The sequence below is a fragment of the Archocentrus centrarchus genome, chromosome 3 (genome assembly GCF_007364275.1).
Source record: "Archocentrus centrarchus isolate MPI-CPG fArcCen1 chromosome 3, fArcCen1, whole genome shotgun sequence".
Taxonomy (NCBI): Eukaryota; Metazoa; Chordata; class Actinopteri; order Cichliformes; family Cichlidae; genus Archocentrus; species Archocentrus centrarchus.
Genome location: NC_044348.1, coordinates 970,828 through 984,052, shown reverse-complemented (window position 1 = coordinate 984,052; position 13,225 = coordinate 970,828). Strand labels below are relative to the sequence as shown.

At 40.8% G+C, this 13,225-nt stretch overlaps 1 protein-coding gene and 1 long non-coding RNA gene across 2 annotated transcripts; both read right to left on the bottom strand.

Annotated features, from left to right (window-relative positions):
• Positions 1-1,777: 1,777 nt before the first annotated feature.
• On the bottom strand, positions 1,778-3,908 carry LOC115800884 (uncharacterized). The gene is made up of 3 exons (XR_004021698.1): positions 3,894-3,908; positions 2,049-2,126; positions 1,778-1,870 (listed from the first exon to the last, which is right to left on the bottom strand). It is a non-coding gene; the product is annotated as an uncharacterized LOC115800884 (long non-coding RNA).
• Positions 3,909-7,361: 3,453 nt separating this feature from the next.
• On the bottom strand, positions 7,362-12,270 carry LOC115778081 (high choriolytic enzyme 2-like). Its single transcript, XM_030726098.1, has 9 exons — positions 12,216-12,270; positions 11,917-11,944; positions 11,750-11,800; positions 11,548-11,598; positions 10,985-11,116; positions 9,736-9,853; positions 9,192-9,370; positions 7,651-7,732; positions 7,362-7,467 (listed from the first exon to the last, which is right to left on the bottom strand). The coding sequence occupies exons 1-9, from the start codon at positions 12,267-12,269 to the stop codon at positions 7,362-7,364; spliced, it is 801 nt and encodes a 266-aa protein (XP_030581958.1). The 5' UTR covers position 12,270.
• Between the last annotated feature and the right edge of the window lie 955 nt (positions 12,271-13,225).

Sequence of the window (13,225 nt, the reverse complement as noted above, 5' to 3'; positions counted from 1 at the left end):
ACCCCTCCACCATGATAAGGTGGCGATTCACGAGGAATGTTTTCATGTAGTGCTATATAAATAAAGTTGATTTGAGTTGAATGGAATTGTAATTAATAAAATACTATTGTATGTCTAAGAAAATACTCATGTTACATTGCACTATGGTCCATGGTAAACACTAATGTACTGAAGAAATTTAACCCTTGTGCTCCCACTGCGTTTGAATTCACGAGAATGTGTCCGGGGCACGAAGGACCCCCTCTGCAATGGGGACTCGAAAACGCGTGATACATACGTGGGTCTCAGGTGGGGTCGAACCAACCCCCTGACAGAGTGAATCCCCATAGTGCTGCTTAGACCCTGTGTGTGTGTGTGGTGTGTGTGTGTGTGTGTGTGTGTTGTGTGTGTGTGTGTGTTTATCACTAACACGGGGCCGCGGCGTATTGGGCAGTGGCGCACTGGCCACATGTGTGTGTGTGTGTGTGCGTGTTTATCACTAACACGGGGCCGAGGCGTATTGGGCAGTGGCGCAGTGGCCACGTGTGTGTGTGTGTGTGCGTGTTTATCACTAACACAGGGCCGAGGCGTATTGGGCAGTGGCGCACTGGCCACGTGTGTGGGCGTGCGTGTGTGTGTGTGTGTGTGTGTGTGTGTGTGTGTGTTGTGTGTGTGTGAGTGTCTGTGTGTATGTGTGTGTGTCTGTGTTAGTGTGTGCGTTTGTGTGTGCGAGTGTGTATGTGTGCGCGTGCGTGCGTGTCTGTGTGTGCACGCGAGTGTCCCCGTCACAAGCGGTGCAATGACTATCACTGGCCACTGGGGGCGGGGGCAATAGCACGCATGCAATGAATGTCCCCGGCCACAGGGGGTCCCGTTGAGCTGGGAGACCTGGGGTCCCCTCGACCCCGCCCCGCCATTGTTAGGCCTGGGGTCACCTCGACCCCCCACCACCGCCGCCATTGCTACGCCTGGGGTCACCTCGACCCCCACCACCGCCGCATTGCTAGGCCTGGGGTCCCCTCGACCCCGCTGCCGCCATTGTTAGGCCTGGGGTCACCTCAACCCCCCACCACCGCCGCCATTGCTACGGCCTGGGGTCACCTCGACCCCCCACCACCGCCACCGCCGCCATTGCTAGGCCTGGGTCACCTCGACCCCCCACCACGGCCATTGCTAGGCCTGGGGTCACCTCAACCCCCCACCACCACCACCGCCGCCATTGCTAGGCCTGGGGTCACCTCGACCCCCCACCGCCGCCATTGTTAGGCCTGGGGTCACCTCGACCCAATCACCGCAGGGGAGGTCACGCTGAGCCGGGAGTCGTGGGGTCCCAGTGACCCCAGCCGCCTCCGCCGCCACTGGGACGACTGGGTCCCCAAGGGGTCACCCGGACTTTCTCCCCGTCCCACTGAGGCTTGGGGGTCGAGGGGACCCCAGGCCTCCTGACTGCCCGTAGTTGGGGTGGCTCACACTAGTGTTTCTAGTTTCTTCCTGTGAAAAGGGAGTTTTTCCTTTCCACTGTCGCCAAGTGCTTGCTCATAGGGGGTCGTTTGACTGTTGGGTTTTCTCTGTATTATTGTAGGGTCTTACCCACAATACAAAGCGCCTTGAGGTGACAGTTTGTTGTGATTTGGCGCTATATAAATAAAATTGAATTGAATTGAATTAACTGATTTCTCTCCTTCTGTCAGGTCTGTTGCCTCAGAAAATGGAGCAAGAACTGCACTCAGTTCCTTCAGTTGGTTCCACTCACGGGTGCTAAACACCACATCCTCATAATTCTTAGTGCACATTTCGTTCAGTGGGGAAAGAGTTTGGCACGGTCCTCCTTGGACAGCTCTGTGCCAAATGAGTTAATGGTGATGATGAAGGCTCTCCTGTCAGCTTCAAACTGCAGCAATACAGAGGGGAAGAAGAGGGATGAGTCGCGCTAAAGACACTTCAGCGTCTTCATGGGAACGCCTGCTCACTGTCAAGACCCACTTGACTCCTGCACTTTGCTACTACGATGAACAATCCTAGAAGATAGAGACGTATCAAAAATCATCTAAATGAGACTGAAGACTCACCTCCAGAATAGGACACATGGTGTCAGCGGTCGTTCCTCCCAAGTTGGAGCAGAACTTGTAGAAAGCCTCCAGATACGCCTGAGAGATCAAAATTTATTTAGTGCCCTTCGCATGACAAATTCAAATAAATGCATAGAAATCTTAAGCCAGTTCTGAATGCAAATTTTTTCTGTTATAACTATAAAATGACTACATTAGTTATTCCATTAAAATATAAAAAAAAATAATCTCAGTCTCCCCCAAGCACTCATTATTTCATAAGTGGATTATTATGCAAACTGATCACTAATACTCAATTTCAGGACTATTTAGTGACCACAGGTTGCAATCATTCACAGAATTGTAGCTGCAGAGGTTGCTGTCCAATTTTTACTCCTGAGACTGAGCCATTAGCCTGCTCTGAATCAGGAAGTAGTTTTCACAACTGTTGTAGTGTTGAATGTTTTTTTTTTGGTTGAGCTGATTTAATATCCACGGGTTTCTGGAAGAGCACACGTAGGCTGCCATGACAGACTGCTACTTCCGCTGTACGGTTTTATACTTCCGGTTTACCAGTCAGAGCCAGAGTTAATGACAAAATTCGGTTACTTTGTGCTGTAACAGGCGGCTTTATTAGTTGAAACATGAGCTCGGATTCAACTTGTGCTGTTGTCGGTTGTCACTACATCAGTCTGTACATTTTTCAATTTATTTTATTCTGTAAATTTGTTCTTTTTCTCAAAATTATACTACCCAGTTGCACATCCTATTGCTGTATTTTTTCCTTATGTTTTTAAATTTTCCTTTAATGTACAGCCTCTTGTTTTTTTTACATTTTATTTGTAGTGTGACACTACGGCATACAGCCTACACAAAGCTTTAACAATGCGTGCCTTCCACATGTAAACACATAGCAGTTAGTGAGATGACAGCTGCGTGTCTCCCCGATCACAGCCTTTGGCCAGTCCAGTGTTTCTGTTTCAGTGATCTGAACACTCTGATATCCAGATCAGTGATGTACCTTCCACAGAATAGCTGCAGCATCACTACATGATTTCCCTAATCAGCGATACAGGAACAGCTGACTGTCTCCACCTCCACTTTCCCTTAGCATGACCCATGCTAAGTGCTTAGCTTGGCCGATGCTCTGGCTCGGATCTACAGCTGCTTTAAGGAAAACAACGTTGCCTTGTTTGTTCAGCATTACTTTATCAATTTTATTGCTTTGAAGGTAATCTGGTGCTCTTATAATTACGTGATTTCTCGCCATCAACACCTTTGGAAAAAACAAGGTAATTGATAATGTCGATGTAGCTGACTTCAGGCCATAGTTTCGTTTCATCTACCCGTCAGTGAGAAGTGACAGGTGAGGCACTGTTACCTCGCTGCTTTTTAAAACATCCTTGCAATGTATCCACCACCGATGTGGTACCATTTAGGCCAGGTAAAAGAAACTGCAGTGTCAAAATGTTTAAATGAACGGCAAGTGTGTAAGTCCGCAGCCGTAAACAACAGCACAAACGGAAGTAGAACACCGGCTTCTGCCTAAGAATTATGGGTAATGGCACAAAGTCAGAAATACTGTGGATAAGTTTGCTTGGCTACCTTTATCTCAGACAGGGGTGTTCACAGTATTCCCAGAGTATTTTATTTAATAAAATATTGATATTTGGTGTCCCTGTATTGATATGATATCACCACCCAAATATTGTAATACCATGCTGTATTGATTTTTTTCCCCCATTCACCCTATTATCTTTTATGTGGCTGTAACCTCTGTGGTAGCTTTATGCAGCACATTACATTATTAACTAGAATGAAATGCGCTTTATAAATAAAATGTAGCTCCTTGCTAATAAACTTTACCTTGTAAAGGGTGTTACGGAGGCTCTGAAGCTGGTTGCTCTGGTTGCTGACTTGGGGCTGCTGCAGGCGGCTGATGGTGAGGGCTGCAGGAACAGGAACGGGTGCATCCAACTTCATAATATCCCTCACCAAGTCCTTAATTAAAAGAGGCAACGAGTCCAAGAGCCAGGGGAAAAGTTCGAATCAGCCTGGTCACACTGTGCACAATGGCTGTCTTACTCCCCTCACTGGGTAGTGTAAGCCATTGTTTATATAAGTCCATTAAATAATCAAAAATGTCCCGCTTCACTTTATTGTCCACAGCATCAGTCCTTAGGGGGAGACGAAAAGTCTTTATCTTTAGCTGGCATTGTGGCGGGGAAAGTGAACGCAGGGTTTTGTGTTTGCTTAAGAAACTCACTTTCCCCAGTGGCCACTTTATTAGGCACAGCGGCAGTTAGCTTAATTGCTGAAGTAACAGGCAAAGTCAGAGAGTTACTCACGAAAGACCCGGTGCTGCCACACACGGGCGAGTGAGCAGAATTGTCCTGAGGCTGCACAGACCGCGCAGTGAAACCAAGCTGGTGCTGTGCAGTGCTTACAGGTGCGGCAGGCGAATGCTGCCGATTCCCTGGTCCTTCTCCTGGAATCTGGCAAAGGCTGAAGCAAGGTGACGGACGGCATAATTCGCAGAGGAGGCGAAGAGAAATAGCCGCCTACTGTGATTGCCGTCGGAACAGGCGGAGGGTTGCAGCTGGCGGAGTGATCAGCTGCTGTGGTGAGGCTTGGACTCAAGGCTGTGGTGGAGCATGACGTTGCTGGGCCTTTTGCCAACTAGCCAGCCCACCCAGGGCCAAGCGAGTGCCAACAAACTTGACTGGCATTCAGGGGTGAGCCAGGGCTTCCACCTCGCTTTTTCACACAGGTAATAATCCATTACCTCTTTGCGCTCCTGTCGATCATAGTCCGTGGGATCCATTTCCTGGTCGCGTTGTACTGTCAGGTTTTGGGCTGTGGCAAGCGTGGTAAAGGACCCAATGCAGGACTCAGATGAGGAGGTAACAATAAAGCTTTAATCCAAAAGACAAGAACGTGGCATAAACATGAACGTAGCATAAACATCAACGTGGCATAAACCACACAGCAGGGAAAAACCAACGATTAACTGACGACGCAACAAGGAACTAAACAACACAGAGACCTTAAATATACAAAGGGATAACGAGGGAAAAGGAAACAGGTGACAACATGGGTGAACGAAATACACTAACGAGACAAGGGGAAGTAAACCTAAACACAAAGCACAAGGAACACAAGATCGTCAAAATAAAACAGGAAGTGACTGATCAAGACACACATGTAAACTTAATAGAGGGAATCTAACCCAGACCAAAACAGAAAACTACATACAACACACAGGGAACGCTGGGATGTCAAACCAAACACAAAAGGGCCAAGACACAGACAATACACACAGGAACACAGGGAAGACCAGGATTAACATGGAAAACTAAAAAAAAGGCAAACTCCAATCCTAATACTAAACTATAACCAAAACTAGAAATAGAAATAGAACAAAACAGAACTTCACAAAAACTCAAAACACTGGGCCACTGGCCGAGGATCATGACAAGATGCATTTCTTACCTGCCCCAGATACTGCAAACTTGTGGCCTGGCATGGAAACTACAGTGCTTTCGTCTTTTGCAGTTCCATGGGAATGGTGATAATTTTTAAAACATTGCCACCTACAACACCTACTTTCCAAAACTGAAAATTTTTTATTGTTCTCATGACAACAGAGCCTTAGTGGTCATTTTACAGTGAAGCTTTTGTCACATCTCAATGCTCAGGTGTAAATTTAGAGCCTTCCTCCAATACCTTGACCCCAGAGGGTTAAAAAAGTAATTTCCACTTGATGGATCAGGTATGCATTTTCATTTGCATGGTTACATCATTAAAACAGAGATGAAAAGTCAATATTTGGTATGACCACCTTTATTCTTCAACAACAGGCTGAACTCTCTTAGGCAGCTTTCCTGTCATTTCTTTAAGTAGTCTTCAGGAATAGTTCTCTAGGCTTCTTGAACATTCAGAGCTTTTCTTTGGATGTTGGCTTTGTTTTTGAGTCTTTCTGTCAGATGATCCCACACTGCTTCAGTAATGTTCAGGTCTGGGGTCTGGAGAGGCCTTGAGAGACATGTTCTACTCTCTGGCTTATATGGATAATGAGCCCAAAGAAGCCTTTGTTTGGGTTCATTATTTCATTATCAACTGTAGTTGACCAACGAGAAAGGGTTTTCAAGAATTTCTGCAGGTATTAAAGAAAAAGGTGGGTAAACCTGACCAAAAAACTTGTTGACCAAAAAACTTGTTGACCTAAATTTTCAGATTCACGTGGCCTTTTGGAACCACCAATAAAAACCTGTTTGACTGACCAGCTACAGTATTAAAATGCTGCGTAAACCTTGATGCACAAGTATTAATTTAAAAATTACTTGTTCTTGATAATGCTTACATAATTTTATTTAATCAGGATTTTAAATCCAGGACAATTACAGTGATAAAGCTTTAACAATCATGGAGCTACATAACAAATACTTTAGACTTCTAAAAAACACACTAATACTCTGTATGGTAACATTTATTCCTGTAAAATAATGGAACAACACTGTCCCTTTTTGCTGTAAATATTTATTTGATGCAACTTCATTACAGAAATAGAAACACAACAAAAGAAAATAAAGAAGTCCCAAAAGTTCAGAAACCAAGAAAAAAAAACTCATGAAAACTGGACCCCCCCAATACCAATTTATTTTATTATTAGTTTGACTTAGTTTCTACTTGATTTCAACAGATTAATCTCTGAAGTGTTAATATGCCTCAGGACTGTTTGCTACCCTATACTGCAAATTTTACTTCAGAAAAAAAGATTCAAATTCTTATTCTATCACTGAAAGTTGTCTTTATGTGCACATATTTTTTTAATACAGAAGAAACTGCTGGTCATGCACAGAGTAAAACAGCAATCACAAATGGAAGAGGGTGGTGTTGGCGGGGGTTGGTGCTCTGTCTATCAACATTTACAATTCAAAACTTAATTATCATCCAATTACATAGATAAAGAAATCAGTTAGTTATAATTGATTAAAGAAAGAGAAACATCAACAGAAAGAGATGTAAAACCATCACCCTCTAGCATATGGCCCTGCAGTCTAGCCTCTCTGAAAAAAAGACCCAGAAACTCATTTCTCTATATGTGACAAATGCCAATATTTGCAGCAGGTTTTCTGTTTCTTCACATTTTGCTGCATTTGCCTTAAACTTGATGTATTGAGAGTTGAAGTATCTGGGTGCAGAGTTGAAGTTTCTTGCCAGAGTTCTGGTTTAGAAGAAAAGCATCAAATGCAGTGAGTACTGTGAAACATTTGCTTCTTACAAAATGATAATATAGTTTTTGTTTTTACTCACAGCATCCATAAAGCCTGTTTATACGGCAATGTCGTTGGCACTCATCTGAGTAGCACGTCCGAAATCCAGATTAGGATTGGACTTGGCAACAATTGTTGGCTGCCCATTACGGGAGAACGCAGTTCTAAAAGAACCAACAACAGCAGATACTTTACCTGTGCCACATTCATGCTTATATCAAGAATAGGAAATATTCTTTTTTACGTACTGCATGGTCACATTTTCTAGTAGAAAATGTAAGACTTGTAAGGTAATATAATGACTTACAGGTCAAGTTAATGCGCCAATCTCACTTATCTGTTCTCACCTGGGATAGTGCATGACAGAGTTGAAGTCATAGCGAGTCTGCAGATTGTTGGTTTGCACTTTCACAAAGTTGTGTTCTTGCCCTGTACACAAATTTCCAACAGACAAAATATTTAAAAATTTTTTAATGTTTTAATATTGTGGCTGCTCTGATGTTCAATTTTCTATTGTATGAAAATGGCAATTTGGCCATTGTCTGGTATTATTTGTTTGTGTATTTTAAGTAAGATTGTGTAACATTTACATTCTGTGAGAGAAAATAAGGGGAAAGGTTAAAAATAGAATATTGCAATGTAACTGATATTTAGTAAAATGTAAGTGCCGTGAATACTTCGCAGTTGTTTTTACATGTATGTGTATGTGGATAAATGCTTGTGTATCATGAAGATTTATATACACAAAATACTACCTAATAGTATATAATTGGTCATTTCAACATTTGTTACTCTTTTTGTAATCTGCCAACCAGCGAAGCATCATCCTTAGTAGTTATTTAGTGATGTCTTGTTACGTCAGGATTACTTTAACATTACTGTTCTTGTTTCCCATCAAATAATATGAAGCATCCTTCATTATTTCTACATCTTTTTTAACAAATATTTGTTCAAAAGGAAATCAGATGCAATAACATTTATTCTAAAAAAAAAATGAATTTGACATAAATTAATTTCTACATACAAGACATCAAGACTTGGAAACCGTGTGAACTATATACATCAAGATGCTGGCTAATCTCTACTGCTATAATCATTGGTTGCAATGCTGACTTGGACTGAAGTGTTTTATCTGCTGAGCCTGGGATTACACAGATTGAGCATTAGTTTTAAAATTACATTGCTGTAAAAAAGGAGTGTACCCCATCCTGGACCCTGAAAGGAGAGAGGAAGAAAAGCAAAAACCAAAACCACCAGATGATTCAGCCAATACTGGAATAACACTGAACAGTTGAAGGCTCGCTTTCCTGTTAACTAAGATTACCATCAACACAAATGAGAAATCTACTGTTATGTTGGAGGTAGAATTGAATTCTAATGTGACAAGTGAGAGAAAATCAACTGCATGATGTTTCCACACAGATCCAGAGTCAAACTCTCATTATTACATTTTAAGTTATTCCTCTCATGTGGCAGAAAACATCATGAAATTAAACATTCTGTTAAATCAATGTACCATATATCCTGTCATATCAGATCTGCTCTTGTTTTGTTTTTTTTGATTGGACACATAAGCAGCAAATAATAGTGAAAAAACCCAAACAACTGAGCAACAACTTAGAATGATATTTTGTGACTTGGAGCAAAACAGTCATAGATAGTTTGAAGTAACTTGTTTGGTGTAAAATTATATAATTATCTAATTATTGACTAAATTTTCACAGATGCTGGTATTGCTGGTATTATGAAAAGTTTTTAAGAGAGTGATGATGCATGACTTGTTAGCCATCAGGTTGTTTCTGATCCATTCCTCTCTTGTTCCTGGATAACTGAGCTTTTGTGTGTCTTAATGTAAAGTGTTACCAAAGCTTTGTGTAGTTGAGCTGACCTGGCAAGATGTTCTGGGTGAGGATCCTCACATACTGGTCTCTGTCAGAGCGGACCTGCTCGTGGTGGAAGCCCAGAGCATGAAGAACCTCATGCTGCACTGTCGCCTGGTACAAGCAACCATTTCTTTGTAGGGAGATTAGCTGCGCTTGGCTCTGACGGCCCACATATGAATAACACCTGACACACAGAGTAACATTATTTTTAAAAAAAATAATAAAATCAAGCAGATCGAGTAGATCCAGTTCTGAAACCAGTGGACAAAACAGTATGTGAAATATTACGTTAATTAAGTTCATTAAAATGCAATTTATCCACTGATGCAACAATATTAATTTCATTAATGTGCTGTGGCATATAATAACCCTGGACATTTTATTGTAGAATGTGAATGCAGAATGGTTCATGAAAAACCTGTTTTGAATATACATATAGAATATGTGCAACAAAATATTTTTAGATTCGGATTCCTAAAGAGTTTCGAGTGTGAGGGTGTGTCAGTCGTGTCCTGTCATACAGTATCAGAACAGTGAGTGTATTCTCACCCATCTCCAGAGAAGAAGTTGATGGAATTGACTTGGTTTGTCCTCCAGATGAAGCGAATACAGGTGGACTCATGGAAGGTCACCAAGGCATTGATGATGATGTTGCGCTCTTGGGTGGCTGCAGGAACAAATATGAGTCTGCTGAGGAGCTTCTTTGAACCACAGTAACATTTCAAGTTGTTGAAACTTGCTTCTTATCTCAGCTGGTAAACACAGACCTCAGTATTGCTCATGTTATTCCAGGGTTGTGAAATTTGCAAATCACTTTTATTTTTAGTTATACTTTATGTGACGACCCCTGCCCCTATTTCCAATCTTCAGGTGTATAGGTCTTTGGTGGGTAGACCATAAATTGTCAATCCCAAAATGGGCCCTGTGTTCCCAGACTATAAATTTGAGGCAGGTACTTCTTTCTGGCTGCTGTGCATCAGTCCGTTTTCTAACATGCCCTGTGTCACATTTGTTTTCCTTTAGGTTTTGTTAAATGCTGCATTTGGAACACTTACAGTACAAACATTTCGACACACATGCACACCCTGCACCACTGAGCCTACTGCTTTCCATACCTCACCTCTCTCTAATTCAGTTGCTTAAGTTTGTTTGATAAATCATTTTAAACTGGAAAATGGTGTGTTCACCCTTTTTGCCATGGCCTTACCAGCCAGGTTGTGACATTTATGTGTAAAATAAAGTTAAAATCTGAATCTCTTACTCATGTTTTATGAGATACCCAACATTACAAAAAGAGTGCTGCACAGACCTATCAGCTGTTTCATCTCAGCAACATAGACAGCATTACTAATAAATGATGATTTCTGCAGTCCAATCAGACTGACAGGATCAGCAAAAAGGTTAACTGGGGAGTCTAAACTAGCTGTGGTGTTGATGTGAGAGAGATCAAGTGCTTAAAGGTCAAAGGTAACAAAGTGCTGCATGGATGTCTGAATGTACTTTGTAGTGTCAAGTCCTGTGAGAGTATAAAAATCCAATCTATCTCTGTTTCCATCATGGGACATGCCCAAAACCTAAAACTTGATTAAAAGAATAATGTTTAACAGTGACTTTTAAATTCAAATTTCTAAAAAAAAGTTCATATTTCTCCTTTCAGAACCTGAACTCATGTTTCCAGTCAGATTTTTTTAAACTCGGTTCTCTCATAAAGACAACATCTGACAACAACTCTATTAGGTGTTTCCAAGAGGGAAAGCATTGAAGTCACAGTTTAAAGGGTAAAGTTTGCACTGCTTACAGTATACAGAGGATATGGAGACAGGTATGTAGACATAGGGTCCAGTTTTAGGCCACTTGCAGCCAATGGCTGTGCACGGATCGGCATTCCTGGTTGTAGCAGGAACAATGTCACCATGAACCAGGTTTTTTGCTGCAACACAACAAACAGAGAGTGGATGAATATTCAAACCCAGAATGTAAATGAGAGTATTACTGGTTTGATTGACATTAAAACCAGTTTGTGGGGAGTGTTTTCTTTATCAGTTGACATTCTCATTTTCTTGTAAATATTTGAATGTTTCATAAAATGTTTTTAAAAAACAAAAATTGAACCACAGATGTTTATGCAGAGCTTAATCTGATTTCTTTAGATACATATTCACAATATTTAATGGATGAAAGCACAAAGAATACATTTAACTATCAGAGCCCAGAAATGAGAAAGTGATTAATTCATCATTCTGACTGTTGGCAGTTTATCTTCTGTCAACCAGTCAGTTGGTTCATCTCTGGAATTTTTTTATTATCATTCAGTATTTATATTTTACCCGGAAGAGTTGTATTATGTAAAAGTTCACTTACAAGAGTGAGCATTGACTTTTTCAATGGCTTCTGGGGGATCCATAGACCTGTCTGAGGGAACAAGAGGACAGCAACTGTAACTTTGATTATCATGTCAGCTGTTGTTGTTAACAAGTCACTTGGTTCAACTCTGGAATTTTTTATTATAATCTAGTATTTATATTTCAGCCACAAGAGTTGTATTATATAAAAGTTCACTTACATGAGCCAGTGTTGACTTTTTTAATAATTTCTACGGCACCCAAAGACTCATCTGATGGAACAAGAGGACAGGAACAGTTTAACTGTGATCATGTCATCTCTCAGATTACAAAAAAAAAAAAAAGATTTCACTTCAGCATCTGGGAAATCTTTTCTCATTCAACTCACCATTTGGATCTTTAATGACAGCAGCCCTCTGCAATACAAAAATTGAAAACATTTTTACTTACTTTTAATCACATTTGAAATCACATTGATAGATTTTATTAAGTAAAATATATTGTCTGAAAATGGTTAAAATGCTCATCACTGCATCTTAAAAGCTCACAATGCTGTTAGATTAAAAACTATCTGGAAATGTGTTGGTACCACCATGTTAGAATGACATTATGAGAATTGCTTGGCTTTCACAGAACAGCAGGCAGCGTTTAACATGATAATGATTTTGTTGAAAGAGTCAAACTTACCAGAGAAACGGCTGTCATTGAGAGGAAGAGGAGGAAGTTGAAGACTGGAATCATTTTGTTGGTCCTGCAGTTAATCTACAGACTTAAAACAGTCAATCTGAACAGTGTTTAGTTATAAAAGCTGTGATAAAAAAAGATTATCAAAAGTGTGCTGTATAATTTAAATGCTCAAATATTAAGGCAAATAAGAGAATAAGACAAACAGCTTAGCTGTTGTACCAGACGTTTGGCTGCAGCAGGTGTTCAGCTGCTCCATCTTTATAAGCAGCTCACAGGGTGTGGCTGAGGTTTCACCAATGTTGTTAAGGTTAGTTATGAATCAGTGACATCTTGGTTTTTGGTCATGTCAAAACGTTGAAGCAACAACAATTTTCCAGGAAGTAATGGAGAAATGTGTGATAAATAAATGAATTAAGTAAATAAATAATCATTTTAAAATCCTGTGACTTTCATTAGCTGTGGAATACCTTTATATATCAGTCTGAATCCATTTTCCACAATAGCAATTTTGACCTAAGTTCAGTACAGTGACGTTTCTTTATCAACCTTTGGTAAGCAAGCAATACATGAAAAGAAGATTATATCTCAGTACTGTAGATGAGTAATCTTCAAGAGACAAAAGACAGTGAAGATTTTCAGACAAAAGCAGCTGGAATGAAAACAAGGAACCTTTTGGATCGATGGAGAAATGGAGTGAAAGTGTCCCATTTATTTATGAAATTGTTTTTTTTTTTAATTGTCTGTTGACATTAAGATGAAGATGTTGATGATGCATTTATGTTACTTACAAGCTCGGTTAACAAGCAACAAAAGGCTTTTTGGTTTTTGTGGCATAGCTGTGTAAATTTTATTGTACCCATGTCTGTCCGGATTGTGTCATGGTCCTGGGCCGTCTGCCCAGCATTTTGTGTTTAGTTCTGTCTTCCCTGAGTTTTGTTGTTTTTCAGTTGTTTTGATACGTTTGTTCCCCTCGTCCCTGTCTCCCCTGCTCCATGTTCTTGTCATGATGT